Source organism: Tachyglossus aculeatus, chromosome X1 (genome assembly GCF_015852505.1).
Source record: "Tachyglossus aculeatus isolate mTacAcu1 chromosome X1, mTacAcu1.pri, whole genome shotgun sequence".
Classification (NCBI taxonomy): domain Eukaryota; kingdom Metazoa; phylum Chordata; class Mammalia; order Monotremata; family Tachyglossidae; genus Tachyglossus; species Tachyglossus aculeatus.
The window spans coordinates 10,770,431-10,790,376 of NC_052101.1; the positions used below are offsets into that span (position 1 = coordinate 10,770,431).

General features: G+C 40.6%; 1 protein-coding gene across 1 annotated transcript in view; it reads right to left on the reverse strand.

Annotated features, from left to right (window-relative positions):
- Nucleotides 1–19,946, reverse strand: part of CSMD1 (CUB and Sushi multiple domains 1) — a 1,252,749-nt gene that overhangs the window by 455,410 nt on the left and 777,393 nt on the right. The window contains exon 8 of the mRNA XM_038771657.1: nucleotides 11,174–11,261. Within this exon, the coding sequence (XP_038627585.1) occupies nucleotides 11,174–11,261 (88 nt within the window). The remainder of the gene's footprint in view (nucleotides 1–11,173; nucleotides 11,262–19,946) is intronic.

Sequence of the window (19,946 nt, forward strand, 5' to 3'; positions counted from 1 at the left end):
GGCCACACTACTTCTCAAGTGATACACTTCCTTCCTACTCAATAACATTGGAAAAGTAGCCTTCCTTAATGGCAAGAACACAGAGTCAGAGGTCATGGGTTCTAATCCCGGCTCTACCACTTGTCTGCTGTGTGACTTTGGGCAAGCCACTTAACTTCTCTGGGCCTCAGTTACCTCATCTGTAAAATGGGGATTAAGACTGTGAGCCCCATGTGAGAAAACCTGATTATCTTGTATTACCCCACAGTTTAGAACAGTGCTTGGCACATAGTAAGCGCTTAACAAAAACCATGATTATTACAGTCATTAAGCTCAGCAGCCTTTAGGCCTAGAGCATCTTTCTTGGAGAGTTGCTTCAGTCTGGGCATAACGCTATCCTGCACCCTCTAGCCTTCGCCCGGGTGTTCAGTTTAAAAATGCCCACACCATCAATAATAATAATGATGACTTTTGTAAAGCGCTTACTATGTGCCAAGCACTGTTCTAAGCACTGGGGGAGATACAAGGTAATCAGGTTGTCCTACGTGGGGCTCACAGTTTAATCCCCGTTTTACATAAGGGGTAACTGAGGCACACAGAAGTTAAGTGACTTGTCCAAAGTCACACAGTTGACAAGTGGCGGAGCTGGGATTAAACCCACGACCTCTGATTCCTGAGCCCGGGTTCTTTCCACTAAGCCACGCTGCACTATTTATTGAGTGCTTACTGTGTGCAGAGCACTGTACTAACCACTTGAGAGAGTACACTACAGCAGAATTGGTAGCTCCAATCCACAAGGGGCTTACACCACATTTTTCATTTGTAGTTTTGGGAGCCTATCACTCGTTTGGTCCAAGCGGGCTCCTGTACCAGCTCCAGTTGTCTCATTAACCCTCCTAATTCCTGCCCCAATTACTCCATATTGTCTGCACTCCCTCCTACATTGTAAACTCATTGCGGGCAGGAAATGTGTCTGTACTCTCCCGAGTTCTTAGTACAGTGCTCTGCACACAGTAAGCACTCAATAAATACGATTGATTGATTTTTTTCTCATCCGGGCATTGGTAGCCAATCCCTCCTTGCCTCGGGAGACTTCTTCTCCAAGACTGCTACCTTGGAAGCATTGGACTTCAGTCTTACTATTATTTATATTATTATTATTATTATACTTGTTAGGCACTTACTGTGTACCATGTACTGTTCTAAGCAATGGGATAGCTATACAGTTGTCAGGTTGGACGCAATCTCCGTCCCATGTGGGGCTCACAGTCTGGGTGGGAGGGAGTAGGATTTAATCCCCATTTTAGAGGTGAGGAAACTAGGGCACAGAGAAGTGAATCAATCAATCAATCAATCGTATTTATTGAGCGCTTAGTATGTGCAGAGCACTGTACTAAGCACTTGGGAAGTACAAATTGGCATCACATAGAGACAGTCCCTACCCAACAGTGGGCTCACAGTCTAAAAGGGGGAGACAGAGAACAGAACCAAACATACCAACAAAATAAAATAAGTAGGATAGAAATGTACAAGTAAAATAAATAAATAAATAAATAAATAGAGTAATAAGTATGTACAACCATATATACATATATACAGGTGCTGTGGGGAAGGGAAGGAGGTAAGATGGGGGGATGGAGAGGGGGACGAGGGGGAGAGGAAAGAAGGGGCTCAGTCTGGGAAGGCCTCCTGGAGGAGGTGAGCTCTCAGCAGGGCCTTGAAGGGAGGAAGAGAGCTAGCTTGGGGGATGGACAGAGGGAGGGCATTCCAGGCCCAGGGGATGACGTGGGCCGGGGGTCGATGGCGGGACAGGCGAGAGCGAGGTACGGTGAGGAGATCAGCGGTGGAGGAGCGGAGGGTGCGGGCTGGGCTGGAGAAGGAGAGAAGGGAGGTGAGGTAGGAGGGGGCGAGGGGATGGACAGCCTTGAAGCCCAGGGTGAGGAGTTTCTGCCTGATGCGCAGATTGATCGGTAGCCATTGGAGGTTTTTGAGGAGGGGAGTAATATTTCCAGAGCGTTTCTGGACAAAGATAATCCGGGCAGCAGCATGAAGTATGGATTGAAGTGGAGAGAGACACGAGGATGGGAGATCAGAGAGAAGGCTGGTGCAGTAGTCCAGACGGGATAGGATGAGAGCTTGAATGAGCAGGGTAGCGGTTGGGATGGAGAGGAAAGGGCGGATCTTGGCAATGTTGCGGAGCTGAGACCGGCAGGTTTTGGTGACGGCTTGGATGTGAGGGGTGAATGAGAGAGCGGAGTCGAGGATGACACCAAGGTTGCGGGCTTGTGAGACGGGAAGGATGGTAGTGAAGTGACTTGCCCAAGGCCACACAGCAGACAAGCAGCAGAGCCAGGATTAGAGATAGATAGTGCTCTATTCACTAGGCCATACTGCTTCTCCTCTGTAACTACTCAATTTTGGGTCACTCATTCATTCAATCGTATTTATTGAGCACTACTGTGTGCAGAGGACTGGACTAAGCGCTTGGAAAGTACAATTCGGCAGCAAATAGAGACGCTCCCTACCCAACAATGGGGTCCCAAAACTTCCCTGCAATTCTTTCCAAAGACAAACCAGGTAAGCTTTGCACACAGTAGGCGCTCAATAAATACGAGTGAATGAATGAATAAACAGCAATTGATACCAAGAGGCAGAGTGGAAAACAGAGAAGGTTCTATCTGGGACACGTAGAAGTGCAGCATTTATCTGCATTAATTGTGACGGGGTGTGTGAGTTCACATCTTGTTTGTCTCCACTATATTCACACTCACAAATAGGATATTAGCTTCAAATGTTCCTCCAACCCTGATTCGTTTAACTCTTTCAACAAGGAGTAGCCTAAGAATCTCACTTAATTTCTCAGAATGTGCAAATGTGCTCAACACTTACCTGAGCCCTGACCTCTTTAAAGTTCATTCATTCATTCATCCATCCAATCGTATTTATTGAGTGCTTACTGTGTGCAGAGCACTGTACTAAGTGCTTGGGAAGTACAAGTTGAAGTTGTCTAAAGACCTTTCAATAGCAGCCTGGCCTCCTGGAAAGATCATGGGCCTGGGACTCAGAGGACCTGTGTTCTAATTCTGACTCTGCCACTTGCCTGCTTGTGACCTTGGGTAAGTCATTTCACTTTTCTGAGCCTTAGTTGCCTCAGCTATAAAATGAACATTAAATATCTGTTTTAATTATAATGATAATGGAATTTGTTAAGTGCTTACTATGTGCCAAACACTGTTCTAAGCACTGGGGGGATACAAGGAGATCAGGTTATCCCATGTGGGGATCACAGTCTTAATCCCCATTTTACAGATAAGGGAACTGAGGCACAGAGAAGTGAAGTGACTTGCCCAAAGTCACAGTGCTGACGTGGTGGGGCGGGACTAGAACCCATGACCTCTGACACTCAAAGCCCAGGCTCTTTCCCCCTCTCCCCCTCGTCCCCTTCTCCAACTCCCCATCTTACCTCCTTCCCTTCCCCACAGCACCTGCATATATGTATATATGTTTGTACATATTTATTACTCTATTTATTTATTTATTTATTTTACTTGTACCTATCTATTCTATTTATTTTATTTTGTTAGTATGTTTGGTTTTGTTCTCTGTCTCCCCCTTTTAGACTGTGAGCCGACTGTTGGGTAGCGACTGTCTCTATATGTTGCCAACTTGTATTTCCCAAGCACTTAGTACAGTGCTCTGCACACAGTAAGTGCTCAATAAATATGATTGATTGATTGATTGATTGATTGATTGATTTCCACTGAGCCACACTGTTTCTCTGTTTTCCTTTCCCCCTTGGGCTGTGAGCCCTCAGTGGGACAGGGACTTTGTCTGGTTTGATTTTATTAGATCTACCCCAAGGCTTGGCCCATGGTAAATGCTTAACAAATCCCCAAATTATCATTTCATAGACTAGAGATCCTGGTGTTACTCTCTGCACGTTGCTATGCATCTGTCACATGGCAAAGATCCTGTGCTTTGGTCTAATTGCCGAAGAAACCACTCCAAAATGTGTTGCCGCTGTTTAGAAATGGAGATTGAACAACCTTTCTTAGTGGCTTGGAAATGGGGGTCACTGGAGTTCAGAGCTCATTGCACTCTGATATCTCATGCTATTTTTAATGCTGATTCAGAGGCTAAATCTAGTTCTCTAGGAACAGACCTTACTGAATTTTACCTCACTAATTTAACTTCTAATTATGATATTTCTTATCGGGTATTGATTTGCATCTTCTGACAACTTGCACCTAGTGTGCTGTAATAGGCAAACTTTCTTTGGAACTGGATAACTGTTATTGTTATTGTATCTTGGACACATTAAGCGTGGCTCAGTGGAAAGAGTCCGGGCTTGGGAGTCAGAGGTCATGGGTTCTAGTCCTGCCTCTGCCACTTGTCTGCTGTGTGACTTTGGAGAAGTCACTTCACTTCTCTGGGCCTCAGTTACCTCATCTGGAATAATAATAATAAAAATAATAACAATAATAATGATGGCATTTGTTAAGTGCTTACTCTGTGCAAAGCACTGTTCTAAGCACTGAATAATAATGGTGGTATTTGTTAAGCGCTTACTATGTGCAAAGCACTGTTCTAAGCACTGGGGAGGTTACAAGGTGATCAGGTTGTCCCATTGTCCCATGGGGGGCTCACAGTTTTAATCTCCATTTTACAGATGAGGTAACTGAGGCACGGAGAAGTTAAGTGACTTGCCCAAAGTCACACAGCTGACAGTGGATGGGGCCAGGATTTGAATCCATGACCTCTGACTCCAAAGCCCAGGCTCTTTACACTGAGCCACGCTGCTTCTATGTTGCCAACTTGTACTTCCCAAGCTCTTAGTACAGTGCTCTGCAAACAGTAAGCACTCAATAAATACGATTGATTTATTGATTGATTGATTCTCCTGTGAGCCCCAAGTGGGACAACCTGATTACCTTGGATCTACCCCAGCACTTAGAACAGTGCTTGACACATAGTAAGCACTTAACAAATACCGTCATTATTATTATTATTATTCACTGAGCACTTACTGCATGCAGAGCCCCTTACTGAGCACTTGGGAGAGTACATTCAATCCAGTTGGTAGACACATTCCCTGCCCACAAGGAGTTTACAGTCTAGATGGGGAGACAGACCTTAAAATAAATCAATAAATTATGGCTATCTATATAAATGCTTAGTGGGCTGAGGGTGAGGTGAATATCAAGTGTTCAAGGGGTACAGCTCCAAATATGCGTTGGCAAGAAGGGAGAAAGCATTACTGAAGAGTCTGCTCTGCTCCTGCCACTTTCTTGCCGGCTAAGATCCTTCAATTCCCCCCTTTCAAAAATCTCGACTAGGTATAGACACCAATTCTCATTCCTGCCTCCTTTTCCTATTCCACATGAAGTATCACACTTGCTACCTTATAACACATTTCTGTGTACCTTCCAATTGCTTCACCAAAAAAAAAGAATTCCACGTTCTCTTCTCCAATAGCATCGCTAGTTTTTCTCTTTAGATCAAAACACCCATTTTTCCAAGTTCATTACAACATCCAATACAAATCTGGAAAACAATTTCCCAGTTCTAAAAGTAGAAATCTCAAATAGGCTCCGTCGCCTTACTAACAAGGACAAGTTGGAGATCTTGAGGGGGCAGCAGCCTAGGGGAAAGTAATCACAAACTGGTTTTTTTTTCAAGATCCTAATGGAAGGAGAAAGAAATGTCACAAAGTAGTGGAAACAAACTTTTGAACTGTATCAAGTTTCCTGCCCTACATAGGATCTTGAAGAAGGATGAATACCTTAGAGAGATGTTTTAAGAGCTTGGAATCAAAGTGCACTTAGCGAGGGCAAGAAGAAGAACAAGATGCCATGTTGGCTAACCCAGACTGATTCAGTGGCCTAGAAGGTGAATGGGTAAGCTCACTAAGGAGAGGGATTAAAAAAAAATTCTACTGTTGTCACTATTACCGTAGTGCTGCAGTCATCTACAGTATCTTAAGGTCACACCTCCTCCAAGTGGTCTTCCCTGATTAAGCCCTGTTTTCCTCAACCTTTCCTTCTGGGTCAGCTGGGTCAGAGAAGCAGCATGGCTCGGTGGAAAGAGCCCGGGCTTTGGAGTCAGAGGTCATGGGTTCAAATCAGCTGTGTGACTTTGGGCAAGTCACTTCACTTCTCTGGGCCTCAGTTCCCTCATCTGTTAAATGAGGATTAAGACTGTGAGCCCCACATGGGACAACCTGATCGGCTTGTATCCCCCCAGCACTTAGAACAGTGCTTTGCACCGAGTTAAGTGCTTAACACCATTATTATTATTATTATTATTATTATTATTATTATTGTTGTTGTTGTTGTTATTATTATTATCATCTATGAACTTGGATCTCTGACCATTGGATAGTTGATATTTGTCCCACTCTCAATCCCAGAAGCAGTTATGTCCGTAACTTTAAATTATATATTATAAATTATTTATGTTAATGTCTATTTCCCCCTCTAGACTGTAAACTCACTGAATACTTTAAATTCAATCAATCAATGGCATTTATTGAGCACTTACTGTATTGCAGAGCACTGTACTAAGCTCTTGGGATTGTAATGATAATGATCGTATTTAAGTGTTTACTATGTGCCAAGCCCTGTTCTAAGCACTGGGGTAGATACAAGCTGATCAGGTTCTAGACTGTGAGCCCATTGTGGGCAGGGATTGGAAAATTGGGATGACGATTGTGAGCCTCATGTGGCACAACCTGATTACCCTGTATCTACTCCAGTGCTTAAAACAGTGCTTGGCACACAGTAAGAACTTAACAAATATTCATTCATTCATTCATATTTATTGAGCACTTACTGTGTGCAAAGCACTGTACTAAGTGCTTGGAAAGTACAAGTCAGCAACATATAGAGATGGTCCCTACCCAACAATGGGTTCACAGTCTAGAAGGAGGAGACAGACAACAAAACAAAACATGTAGACAGGTGTCAACATTGTCAGAACAGACAGAATTAAAGCTAGATGCACATCATTAACAAAATAAATAGAATAGTAAATATGTACAAGTATATGTACAAATACCATAATTATTATTACTGTTATTATTATTATTGTCTCTGTCACTGAATTGTATTTTCCAATGCTTAGTAGAGTGCTCCGCACACAGTAAGTGCTCAATTACTACAAGTGCATGAATGAATGACAGAGTCACTGTCCCACTTGGGGCTCATATTCTCAATCCCCATTTTATAGATGAGGTAACTGAGGCACAGAGAGGTGAAGTGACTTGCTCAAGGTCACACAGCAGACAAGTGGCAGAGGTGGGACTAGAACCCATTACCTTCTGATTCCAGGCCCGTGCTCTATCCACTAAGCCATGCTGCTTCTCAGTAGAGTGGTAGATCTGATAGAGTTGGTGGAATGGTAAAGTTGGTAGACGTGTTTTCTGCCCATTGCTTTTTTATCTTTTGCTTTGAACTTAGAATTGCTTTTTTATCCAGTGCATAGAACAGTGCCCAGTGCTTAGAACAGTGCCTTGCACACAGTAAATGCTTAATAAATATTATTATTATTATTATTATTATTATTATTATTATCATCATCATCATCATCATCATCATCATCATCTCGGGGTTCTGCTTTTAATAATAATAATAATAATAATAATAATAGCATTTATTAAGCGCTTACTATGTGCAAAGCACTGTTCTAAGCACTAGGGATTACAAGATGATCAGGTTGTCCCACGAGAGGCTCACAATCTTCATACCCATTTTCCAGATGAGGCAACTGAGGCCCAGAGAAGTTAAGTGACTTGCCCAAAGTCACACAGCTGACAACTGGTGGAGCTGGGATTATTTGAACCCACGACCTCTGACTCCAAAGCCCGGGCTCTTTCCACTGAGCCACGCTGCTTCTCATTAAACATTTGAGATCCTGGAAAGAAAGATATCATCCAATGTAAAACAGTTTTGTTATTAAAATGGATTCTTCCCTGGAACAAGTACTGTACAACAATGAATGTTTCAATTCAGAAAGAGTCTGGGCCTGGGAATCAGGGGGCCTGAGCTCTAATCCTGGCTCTGGCAATTTTCTGCTTTGTTACCTTGGGCAATTCATTCAATCGGAATATCTGAGGGAACATCATTTGGGTAAGGGGAGAAAAGGAGGAGACGAAGGAGTGAGGGAGGCAAGAAGAGAAAGAGGGAGGGAGGGAGAGAGAGAGAGAGATGTTTCTCTCTTCCTTTTTTTTTTTTCTTATTCCAAGTTCTGGACCACTGCCTCTGCTTCCACGGAAGCCCTACCTATTAACTAGCACTGCGTATACAAAAAAAAAAAAAAAAATCAATAGAAGTAATTAGATTCACCAATTTCATTTCCTTCTGTTCTGTTTAATAATCACTCAGATTGCCAACTAATTCACACATAATTCATTAGTGATATGCATCCTTTTTGAAGACTAGCCTGCATACAAATCACTATTTGTCCAAGTGGACTATCCATAAGGATGATTTTGACACACCTAATCTATAGGACATTAACTTTAAAAAAAAATGCATAATTGGTCCAAAACGCGCAAATACAAATTTTATTAATTAATTCATTCATTCAGTTGTATTTATTGAGCGCTTACGGTGTGCAGAGCACTGTACTAAGCGCTAGGGAAGTACAAGTTGGCAACATATAGAGACGGTCCCTACCCAACAGCGGGCTCACAGTCTAGAAGGGGGAGACAGACAACAAAACAAAACATAATATTGATATTTATTATTTTCTTGTTCTCATTCTTTGTTATTTGCACAAATTACTAGTCCCAATTATGTTAGCAGTTTACTTCTTATTTGGCAGCCTATCACATCACTTCTTACCTTGTTTTGTTTTGTTGTCTGTCTCCCCCTTCTAGACTGTGAGTCCATTGTTGGGTAGGGAACGTCTCTATATGTTACCGCCTTGTACTTCCCAAGCGCTTAGTACAGTGCTCCACACACAGTAAGCGCTCAATAAATATGACTGAATGAATGAATGAATGAATGAATGCAGTTCCCTGAAATGTGTGAGGTCTTGCTTTGCATTCCCGGGGACCACTTATGCAGATTCTTTGGCCATCTGGGAAGAACCTGCCAAATGAACTTAATGTGTGCTTCCCTCCGACCTACACTGTGAGGCCCATGAGGAACAGGAATTGTGACTGACCTGATTAACCTGTATCTATCTACCCCGACACTGAGGACAACACTTGACATACAGTAAGCACATAACAAATATCATAGCCAGGCTAGTAATAATAGACTGTGCAGGCCTAAGAATCTCTCAGCCTCTCTCAGACTGAGAAAACCTTGAAGTGTTGAACTGATTGAATGCCCAAAATAAAGGAAAGGGGGGTACCAGAGCCTACCCCCACATAGGGGTGCTTACTACTTGGAATGGGCCTCTTGGGTCCATTCTGAGCCACTCCATGACTCAGGAATTCCCACTGACCTACGCTAGCACAGTTTGGAAATTCTGCTCCCAAAATGGGCATGGATGGGCACACCCGTTTCCTGGCTTTATTGGAAGAATTTCCACCAGGAAGAGGATTGGCTAGATTAGCTAACTGAGTATAGACTCATTTCATTTGGAATGACACCTGGACATGTATTTAAGTGATCCTAATCAATCCTATTTATTCAACAGAAAAAGATGAAATAAAAAGACAAATGCAAAGATGACTTCCGCAAAAAGTATGTTTTACTCCTATAAGAATTAAAAGCTTTACCTGCATTTCAACACATGTACCCCACAGATACAAATCCACTATATGTTGACTTAACACATGAATGCCTTGCCCTGACTTTAAATCTTATCCATAACAATCAATCAATTCCTTTCTCAACCTTTTTATCCTCCCTGCTCTCAATGCTTTCCTGTCTTCTACTGCACAATTTAAATTCAAACTTCCACCTTGTCTCTAGTCCCCTCTTGCTTCCCTTAACTTCCTAATTCCCTCGTTCTCTTCCCAGCTTGCCACTCCATTATTACATCCTCCAGAATGGGGATCAGGCGAATCAGAGATGTGGTTGTACTCCCCTCCACCGCTTCCCTGGCTTTCCCAAACTGACTCTGTTTCATTCGGGTCTTCGGTTTCGTGTCTTTGGCTGATGTGGGGAGGCTGAGATTGAAGGAGGGAAGGGCAAAAGTGGAGAGTCAAGGCTAAGATAGCTGTTGTTACACTTGAAATTTCAAAAGCATACTTTTTACCTAACTGCAGGACTTGCCTATTACTATTTGCATGAAAGTGCCTGAGAAATTTATCCCGCAACACAAGCAATCATGATACAACTGATATAACCCTATTGTATTGTAGAATATGCATATTCAGAAAAATCCTAAAATTTAATCCTGCCACTAAGAGTGTTTCAGTAACAATCTAAAATTCAGTTCACTATGATAACAGATCATTATTAACAATTATCTTTATACTGACATAGTACCCTATGAACATGCAACTTAATGGGGTATAGTATTCCCCTATATATATATTTGTGTGTCTGTGTGTGTCTGTGTGTGTGTGTCTGTGTGTGTGTGTACACACATATGCATATAGGAGTATACATATGTATATACATATATATGTATATAGGAGTATACATTAGAATGGAATCATCTATTTAGGAATGGTAGCAATATACTGAGTATAGTATTTCAAAGTGACTAATGAATAATCAATATACTGAGTAACATATACATATGTTTATGTGTGTGTACACATATATAAATTTATATATATGCATATCTAACTAAATATACACATATAAATATATATTTATATATGTGCATATATAACTATAACTATATAACTACGTAACTATATATAAATATATATAAATTTAATATATAAAAATTTATATATATGCATATCTAAGTATACATATATAAATGTATATTTATATATGTGCATATATAACTATATATAACTATAACTATATAACTATATATAACTATGTAACTATATAACTATATATATATGTATATATGTATATATATATATGTGTGTGTATATATATAGTTATAGTTATATATATAGTTATATATATATATATATATAGTTATATATAGTTATATATATATAGGAGTATACATTAGAATGGAATCATCTATTTAGGAATGGTAGCAATACACTGAGCACAATATTTCAAAGTGACTAATGAACATATAATTCCACAGTTCCTTTATATCCCACCTGAAATCAGAGCCTGTTCTTCTCCCATTTTCTGGAATTCCAGGATCAGGACACATGTCGGACACCAGGGCAACTCCACCTTGACTCACTAGATTAGAGGAAAATAAAAATGTCAATTATGTAATCGCTAGTAAAAATCCCTGGATAATATAACATAATTTTCATAAACCATGCCCAATACAGCACTAAAATATCACTCGCCTAAATTGAAAAACACTGAACATCTTTATAGCAAATTCCTATAATGGACACAGTTGCTGCAGGATATAAACCTATATTGATGCTATTATGCTATTTTAATTTTCAGTCTTCTAAATGATGCAGCAAGACAATTTTCAGATATGAAACCTTGCATTCTATATTGTGCTACCCTCATACATAAAACTATGCTATTTAACTGCTTATATATACAACTACTCTATTTAGCTGCTCTCTTGGCCAATTACCCTCTAGCTTACATCCTTTTTATTTTTTAAATTAACCTACTAACTTTGGCCCTTTCTTCTACCTTTCCCTTCCAAACTCTTGTCCTTCACAACCATAGACCTTCCTTACTCTGCCTGTCTTCAAAGCCCTTCAACTAATCCACAAACTAGCATATTACTTGGGGGCTTACTGGGTGAAAAACAGTTCTAAGCACTTGGGATGGTACAATAGAGTTGTAAAAAATAATCCCTGTCACAAGGATTTGGCCCTTCTAAAATCACATATCCTCATATCCTACTTAATCTCTCATCTATGCATCCTATTGTCTCCCTATCTTCCACTTCAGCCCTCCCATCCTACCTAAGCACTTGTGTAGTCATTCATCCCCTGCAACGCTAATAATAACAATAATGGTATTTATTAAGCACTTACTATGTGCAAAGCACTGTTCTAAGCGCTGGGGAGGTTACAAGATGATCAAGTTGTCCCAAGGGGGGGATCACAATCTTCATCCCCATTTTACAGATGAGGTAACTGAGGCCCAGAGAAGTTAAGTGATTGCCCAAAGTCACACAGCTGACAACAGGCAGAGCTGGGATTTGAACCCATGACCTCTGACTCCAAAGCCCGTGTTCTTTCCACTGAGCCATGCTGCTTCTACTCTGTAAGTTCCTCCTAATAATAATAATAATAATGTTGGTATTTGTTAAGCGCTTACTATGTGCCAAGCACTGTTCTAAGCGCTGGGGAGGTTACAATGTGATCAGGTTGTCCCACAGTGGGCTCACACAATTTTAATCCCCATTTTACAGATGAGGTAACTGAGGCCCAGAGAAGTTAAGTGACTTGCCCAAAGTCACACAGCTGACAGAGCAGGGATTTGAACCCATGACCTCTGACTGCAAAGCCCCGGCTCTTTTCACTGAGCCACGCTGCTTCGACTCTATAACTTCCTCCTACCCATATTGTCCTCCAGGCTATAAGCTCATTATGGGAAGGGAATGTGCCTGTTAGTTGTGTTGTACTCTTCCAAGCTCTTAGTACAGTGCCTTGCACACAGTAGGTGCTCAATAAGTATGACTGATATTTTAGTGTCTATCTTCTCTGCCAGAAACAGTTTCTAAGCTCTTAGTATAGTGCTTTATTCCCAGTACGGACCCAATAAATATCATTGATTCACTGATTCTAAGTGATTCTTTGTTTCTATGTCGAATTGGGAATGGGGTTCTTCACAAAACTGTCTATATTTGGTGGGATTTGAGGGAATTCCTACATCTACTTTTGAAATGAATTCCTCCTCCTCTCTGGAAATTGTTAAACTCCAAACAACTAATTCTTATACTGGAAGCAGCTGAAATTCTTTTAGGACAATCATTCAAGGTATGTGTCCCAACCCTCCCTGTCAAAAATTGGTTGTCTTTTCTCCTACAGAAAGAACAGTTGAGGGCAACTACTGTTGGGACATCTCCAAAACTACTCTCTTCCCTCAAAGAAAGTAACTAAGAACACCGAGACAACAGAACACTGTAATTGTGATGAAATCAAGACACTTCAACATCTCTTCTACTCCTAAGCCCCATATAAAAATGGCAATGATTTGGGAAATTGTGATGAGAAAATTGTACTGAAGAGACGTGATATACATTGTGAACCCGTCGTAACTTATCTTTAGCAGAAATGAACTTCAAGGGTTCTTTCCTAAGAAAAGCTTATCAAATGGGACAGCAGATCCATGTTGTACGTTGGCGAGAATTATGTTCATCGGCTTTACAAATGTTGGCTAAGTTAAAATTGGACTCTACCAAGAAAAAGAAGTAATAAGGAGCAAATTCTCCTATCCAGAACAAATATAGAGAGGATGGAGAGTTGATTTATCAGGTGTCTAGTGGGAAGGTGGTTTATTAATATCAATATTGATATTTATATTAATATATTTTGCACCTTGAGATTCACACCACTTTCAGGATCCCCAAGAGTTTCCCGCTTATTCATATTTGATTTGGTTTCCAATTTACCAAGTAATCCATTTGCAAATGTGTCATGATTACCAGCTTTCTTTCTAGGACAAATATAGTATTAATTTACCAAATTGAATCCTCAAATTCCCCTCCCTAAAGGGAAATATAAAAATAAACCTTTACTCAGCGCAAACTAATCCAAGTTCCATATTGTACTGTCCCTCATTTGGATTTATTTCGTTGTCTATCCCCATCCTGGGACTCTTTCCACAGCTCTGTCTTACCGGCCTATTTACCATTCAACTTCTCCCAGACACCTTAGTGTGTTAGAAATTTCCCCATCTATCCATGGAAAAAGTGCCCAAATTCCCTCACTTTCCTCACTCCTAGCACCCTGCTCTTTCCACTAGACCATGCCGCTTCTCTACTCTCTGGGTGGAGCTAACTATTCATTCATTCCATTGTATTTATTGAGCGCTTACTGTATGCAGAGCATTGTACTAAGCGTTTGGGAAGTACAAATCGGCAACAGATAGAGACAGTCCCTACCCCACAACCCCAGTCTAGAAATTAAGAAAGGCTTGACAGCCTAGACAAGCTGCCTCTAACAAATACCATCATCATCATTATTATTATTAGAACAGTGCTTGGCACATAGTAAGCACATAACAAATACCATTGTCATTATTATTATTATTAGAACAGTGCTTGGCACATAGCGCTTAACAGATACCATCATTATCATTATTATTATTATTAGAACAGTGCTTGGCACATTGTAAGTGCTTAACAAATACCATCATCATTATTATTATTATTAGAACAGGGCTTGGCACATAGTAAGTGCTCAACAAATATCATCATCATCACTATGATGATCATTATTATTGAGAAGCAGCATGGCTCAGTGAGAAGCAGTGTGGCTCAGTGGAAAGAACCTGGGCTTTGGAATCAGAGGTCATGGGTTCAAATCCGGTCTCCGCCACATGTCTGCTGTGTGACCTTGGGCAAATCACTTAATTTCTCTGAGCCTCAGTTCCCTCATCTGTAAAATGGGGATTAAGACTGTGAGCCCCACGTGGGACAACCTGATCACCTTGTATCTAAGCACCCCAGTGCTTAGAACAGTGCTTTGCACATAGTAAGTGCTTGACAAATGCCATCATTGTTATCATCATATGCTCTTCAACTATGTGAAAGGCATCCATGATAACATTGACTATCTGTTTTCCATTTCTACAAAGGACTGAGAAGTGGCCTTATTTTATTATTAATAATAATTGAAATAATAATAATGGTATTAGTTAAGTGCTTACTATGTGTCGGGCACTGTATTAACACTACGGTGGGTATGAGCAAATCAGGTTGGACATAGTCCCTGTCCCACATGGAGCTCACAGTCTCAATCCCCATTTTACAGATGAGGTTAGTGAGGCACAGGTAAGTGAAGTAACTTGCCTAAGGTCACATGGCAGACACGTGGCAAAGCCGGGATTAGAATTCATGACCTTCTGATTGACAGGCCTGGGCTCTATGCACAATGCCATGCTGCTTTTCTTGTCAAAAGAAGACAGGAAGATGTTTTAAGTTGTTTTAAAAATGGGTATGAAGGATGCCTTATGTGTTCATATGAACACTTTTTGATGTACACTGAGTTGTTGGGTTGTTTTTTCCCTTTAACAGATCTTGCCTAAGTTCACTAGTACTATTTTGCAATAAGAGAGCACAGAAAGTACACACAAAAAAAAGAGCTATCAGGGGATTGAATTTTGGGGCAAGCTGCCAAAGGAAATGGATAATTTCCTTCGTGATAATGACAGTGCTCATTAAGGCACTGTTTACCAAACATTGTGCTAAACACTGGAGTAGATATAAAATAATCAGATCAGATACAGACCCTTCCCACTCAGGGCTCACAACCTAAGATAGAATCCAGGTAGTTTAGATGTTCTCCTTTCAAGTGGAAAGTTTTGAAGTAACACTCAGCTCTTTGACTGTAATCTATAGTTCTGAGTAAAATAATGAAAATTTTAGTTGATGTCCATTTATGCTGGTTCAAGATATCCTAAGAAGCCTTTAAGTATAACACAGAACTCTTTTCATGACACAGGGAAAGACATTTACTTGGAAGGCGTTTACGCGGTAATATGAATAGGATAGGCCTGAGCAGATTTTAGATGACAGAAAATAGCATTCTGGTAGAAAGGTGATGGGAAACTAAATGTAAAATAGGGCTGATTTCTGAAATACTGAAAGGCTTTCAAATGGAATAAGGTAGTTTAAAAGAAGCATGGTGACAAACAGGTTATGTACCATCAAGGAATGTTACAAATCCTTATTTCCTATTCCAGGATCATTGAGGACCATTAATTTCTCTGAAATCTGAAGAAAAGTAGTCATGGAAATCGATGCTTAGCAAGCAGAAGACCTAGCGCTATAAGTAAAGCTAGAAAGCTTCTGAAAATGTAGAATAATTGGGTAGAACTTGGCTTTCTCCCTAAAACCTGAGGTACAGCATGCCCAAGAGAATCAGCATAGCCTAATGGATACCATATGGACTTCGGAGTCAAAAGCTATATAGCTACAATTCTATATTTTTTTTTATTCAGACGGTATTGACACCCACCTACTTGTCTTGTTTTGTTGTCTGTCTCCCCATTCTAGACTGTAAGCCTGCTGTTGGGTAGTGACCATCTCTATATGTCGTCGATTTGTACTTCCCAAGTGCTTAGTACTGTGCTCTGCACACAGTAAGCGCTCAATAAATACGATTGAATGAATGAATGAATGAATGAATGAAAAGGACTAGGTTCTTATCCCGGCTCTGCCACATGTCTGCTCTGTGACCTTGGGCAAGTCACTTCACTTCTCTGTGCCTCAATTACCTCATCTATAAAATGGGGATTAAGACTATGAATCCCATGTGGGACAGGGCCTGTGTCCAACCTCATTAGTTTGTATCTATTCCAGCACAGCGCAATGCTTGGCACATAGTAAGCACTTAATACCATATATAAAAAAACCCCACAAGCCTCATTCTACATCTGCATAGAGAGAGGAAGGAATGTATTGATTCTACTCAAACCTAGGTGGGAGAGGCTAGTAGGGAAGAAGGATATTTTATCCTGCCCGCTTCACACAAATCCCACGAAGCACTGATCAAAAGTTAAAAATGAACAAAAGAATCCTCTCACACGGAGGGTGATAATGATCAAAATTGTTACCAGAACAATTATGTGGTCAAAAAAATGCCAAAAGTTTCAAAAATGTTTCAGATAAATTAATAGATAATTTTTCTGAAGCAGCATGGCGCAAGCAAGTTTCCGATAAATAGCACTGACATAATGTATAGAGCACGACCCTGAATGGCGTATAGAGCACAGGCCTGGGATTCAGAAGGTCATGGGTTCTAATCCCTAGTCTGCCACTGGACTGTTGTGTGACCTTGGGCAAGTCACTTCACTTCTCTGTGCCTCAGTTATCTCATGAGGGCTTAGTCAGCCAAGGCCTCTTGGAACAGATGGGATTTTAGTAAAGGCTTAGAAGATAGAGAGAGTGATGATCACATATGGTGGAGGAGGGATTTCCGAGCCAAGGGTAAGAGAAGTGAGCTCTAAGGGTAGTGTCTGCAGAGTGTACTAAGCGCTCGGGAGAATAAATAACAGGGTTGACAGATGTTCCCTGTCCACAGAGAGGTTACGATCTAGGGGGAATCTGTTCTTCTAGCCACAACACCCTCCTGGGATTTGCTTTTTTCATTATGTGGTCTCAGTATTTTGTTTTCATCTCTCCATATTTACCTCTGGTCTGGACCCTCTCCTCCTTTCCATTTGTAGACTGTGAGCTCCCCGAGTGACAGGGACTGTTCTAATTCCCAACTGGGCATTCAGTCCCAGGGCTTGGCAAATGGTGAGCACTTAATAATAATAATTATTATTATAATGATGGCATTTATTAAGTGCTTACTATGTGCAAAGCACTGTTCTAAGTGCTGGGGAGGTTACCAGGTGATCAGGTTGTCCCACGGGGGGCTCACAGTCTTAATTCCCATTTTACAAATGAGGGAACTGAGGCACAGAGAAGTTAAGTGATTGGCCAAAGTCACACAGCTGACAATTGGCGGAGTCAGGATTTGAACTCATGATCTCTGACTCCAAAGCCCTGGCTCTTTCCACTAAGCCACGCTGCTTCTCTAGTCTTCTTCTTATTATTCTTATTACTAGTGATATTATCATGATGGGCAGGGGAATGGCATGAGGGAGTTACCAGCAGCGGGAGAGGCAAGAAAGAGGCTCAGTTAGTGGGTTAACTTGAGAGGAACAGAGAGTATGAGCTAGGATGTTGTAGAAAAAGGGAATATTCACTCATTCATTCATTCAATCATATTATTGAGCGATTACTGGGTGAAGAGCACTGTACTAAGCGCTTGGGAAGTACAATTCCACAACAAAAAGAGACAATCCTTGCTTACAGTGGGCTCATGAGTAGGAGGGAGAGAGTTGTTTGAATAGGGGTCTTGGGATAATTGACATTTAATTTTCAAAAAGCTACAACTCATGCTTCCACTGACTTTGGTAAACTGTTGACAAATGTTATATAGAGTAATTTTAAATTTTAAATTAAAGATGAGTTAATATAAATTGAACAACTGCATTTGATAAACTGCTTATTTAATATACTCCTGATAAAGTTATTTTACAGAAACCTTGATAAAATAATACTTTTTTTTCCCCTTTGGTTTGCCATCCTGCCTTCAGCTCTCTTAAAAAAATGACAATTTTGACACCTGTCTACATGTTTTGTTTTGTTGTCTGTCTCCCCCTTCTAGACTGTGAGCCCATTGTTGGGTAGGGACCATCTCCATACGTTGCCGACTCGTACTTCCCAAATGCTTAGTACAGTGCTCGGCACACAGTAAGTGCTCAATAAATACGATCGAATGAATGAATGAATATATAGAAAAGCAATAAAAAAGCTTCTTTTTGGGGGGGCACAATTAACATGAAAAAGATAGAAAAGATGCCAGAGTTGTAAGGTTCTAATGTAATCTCATATTAAGAGAAACCACCACAAATACTGAATTGAAAAGCAGGATTTTTTAAAAAGGATTACGTGTTTGTGTGTGTATGCGTGTAAATTTACATATTTCTTGACAAGTGCATGCCCATTGAAGAATAATAATAATAATAATAATAATAATAATAATAATAATAATAATGGCATTTGTTAAGTGCTTACTATGTGCAAAGCACTGTTCTTAGCGCTGGTGGGGATACAAAGATCTCATAAGAAAGTGGTTTTCAAAACTCTTATAATAGAAGCACACCTGAATAATCAATCAATGGTATTTATTAAGCACTTGGTATGTTCCGAACACTGCACTAAGCATTTAGGGGTTTACAATGGGGTCTTTTTCATCATCATCAATCATATTTATTGAGCGCTTACTGTGCGCAGAGCACTGTACTACTACTACTACTACTACTACTACTACTACTACTACTAATAATAATAATAATAATGGCGTTTGTTAAGCGCTTACTATGTGCAGGGCACTGTTCTAAGCACTGGAGGGGGGGGATACAAGGTGATCAAGTTGCCCCACGTGGGGCTCACAGTCTTAATCCCCATTTTACAGATGAGGGAACTGAGGCTCAGAGGAGTGAAGTGACTTGCCCAAGGTCACACAGCAGACATGTGGCGGAGCCGGGATGCGAACCCATGGCCTCTGACTCCAAAGCCCGGGCTCTTTCCAATGAGCCACGCTGCTTCTAAGCGCTTGGGAAGTACAAGTTGGCAACATATAGAGACAGTCCCTACCCAACAGTGGGCTCACAGTCTAAAAGTGTCTAAAAGTGTCTTTAGACACGTAATAGTTTAAAATCAATTCTAGGCCTGACCTCTTTGTAAGACCAGGTAAAACCTTTGCAAAATGTCATGTTTATTTTTCACTATGTAGCAATCAGAAATGTAGCACTACACTGAACACACTCTGTGTTGTGGTTCCACAGCTCCTACGTTAACCTTTAGCTGATAGACGGGCTTCTCTGGGGAAGACGTTTGTGTTGGGAATCTGTCAAGTAGTCTTTTTTGTTCTCCTCTGTTTGAGCTTACTAAACAGTGGAAAAAAAAAAAAAACGTGTTTTCTCCCTCACTTTTGGAGACAAAAAATTCTTTTGAAAAAGATCCTGCTTTGATAGAACTGCGACTTTCTTTGAATTACTCATTAACCAATTCACGGTCAATTAAAAAGTGATTGACATTCATGTACAGTTTCAACACTAAAATTGTGCTTATTTTGCTAAAATACAGTGAACTGAATTTGTTTGTTCATTCATTCAATCATATTTATTGAGCGCTTACTGTGTGCAGAGCACTGTACTAAGTGC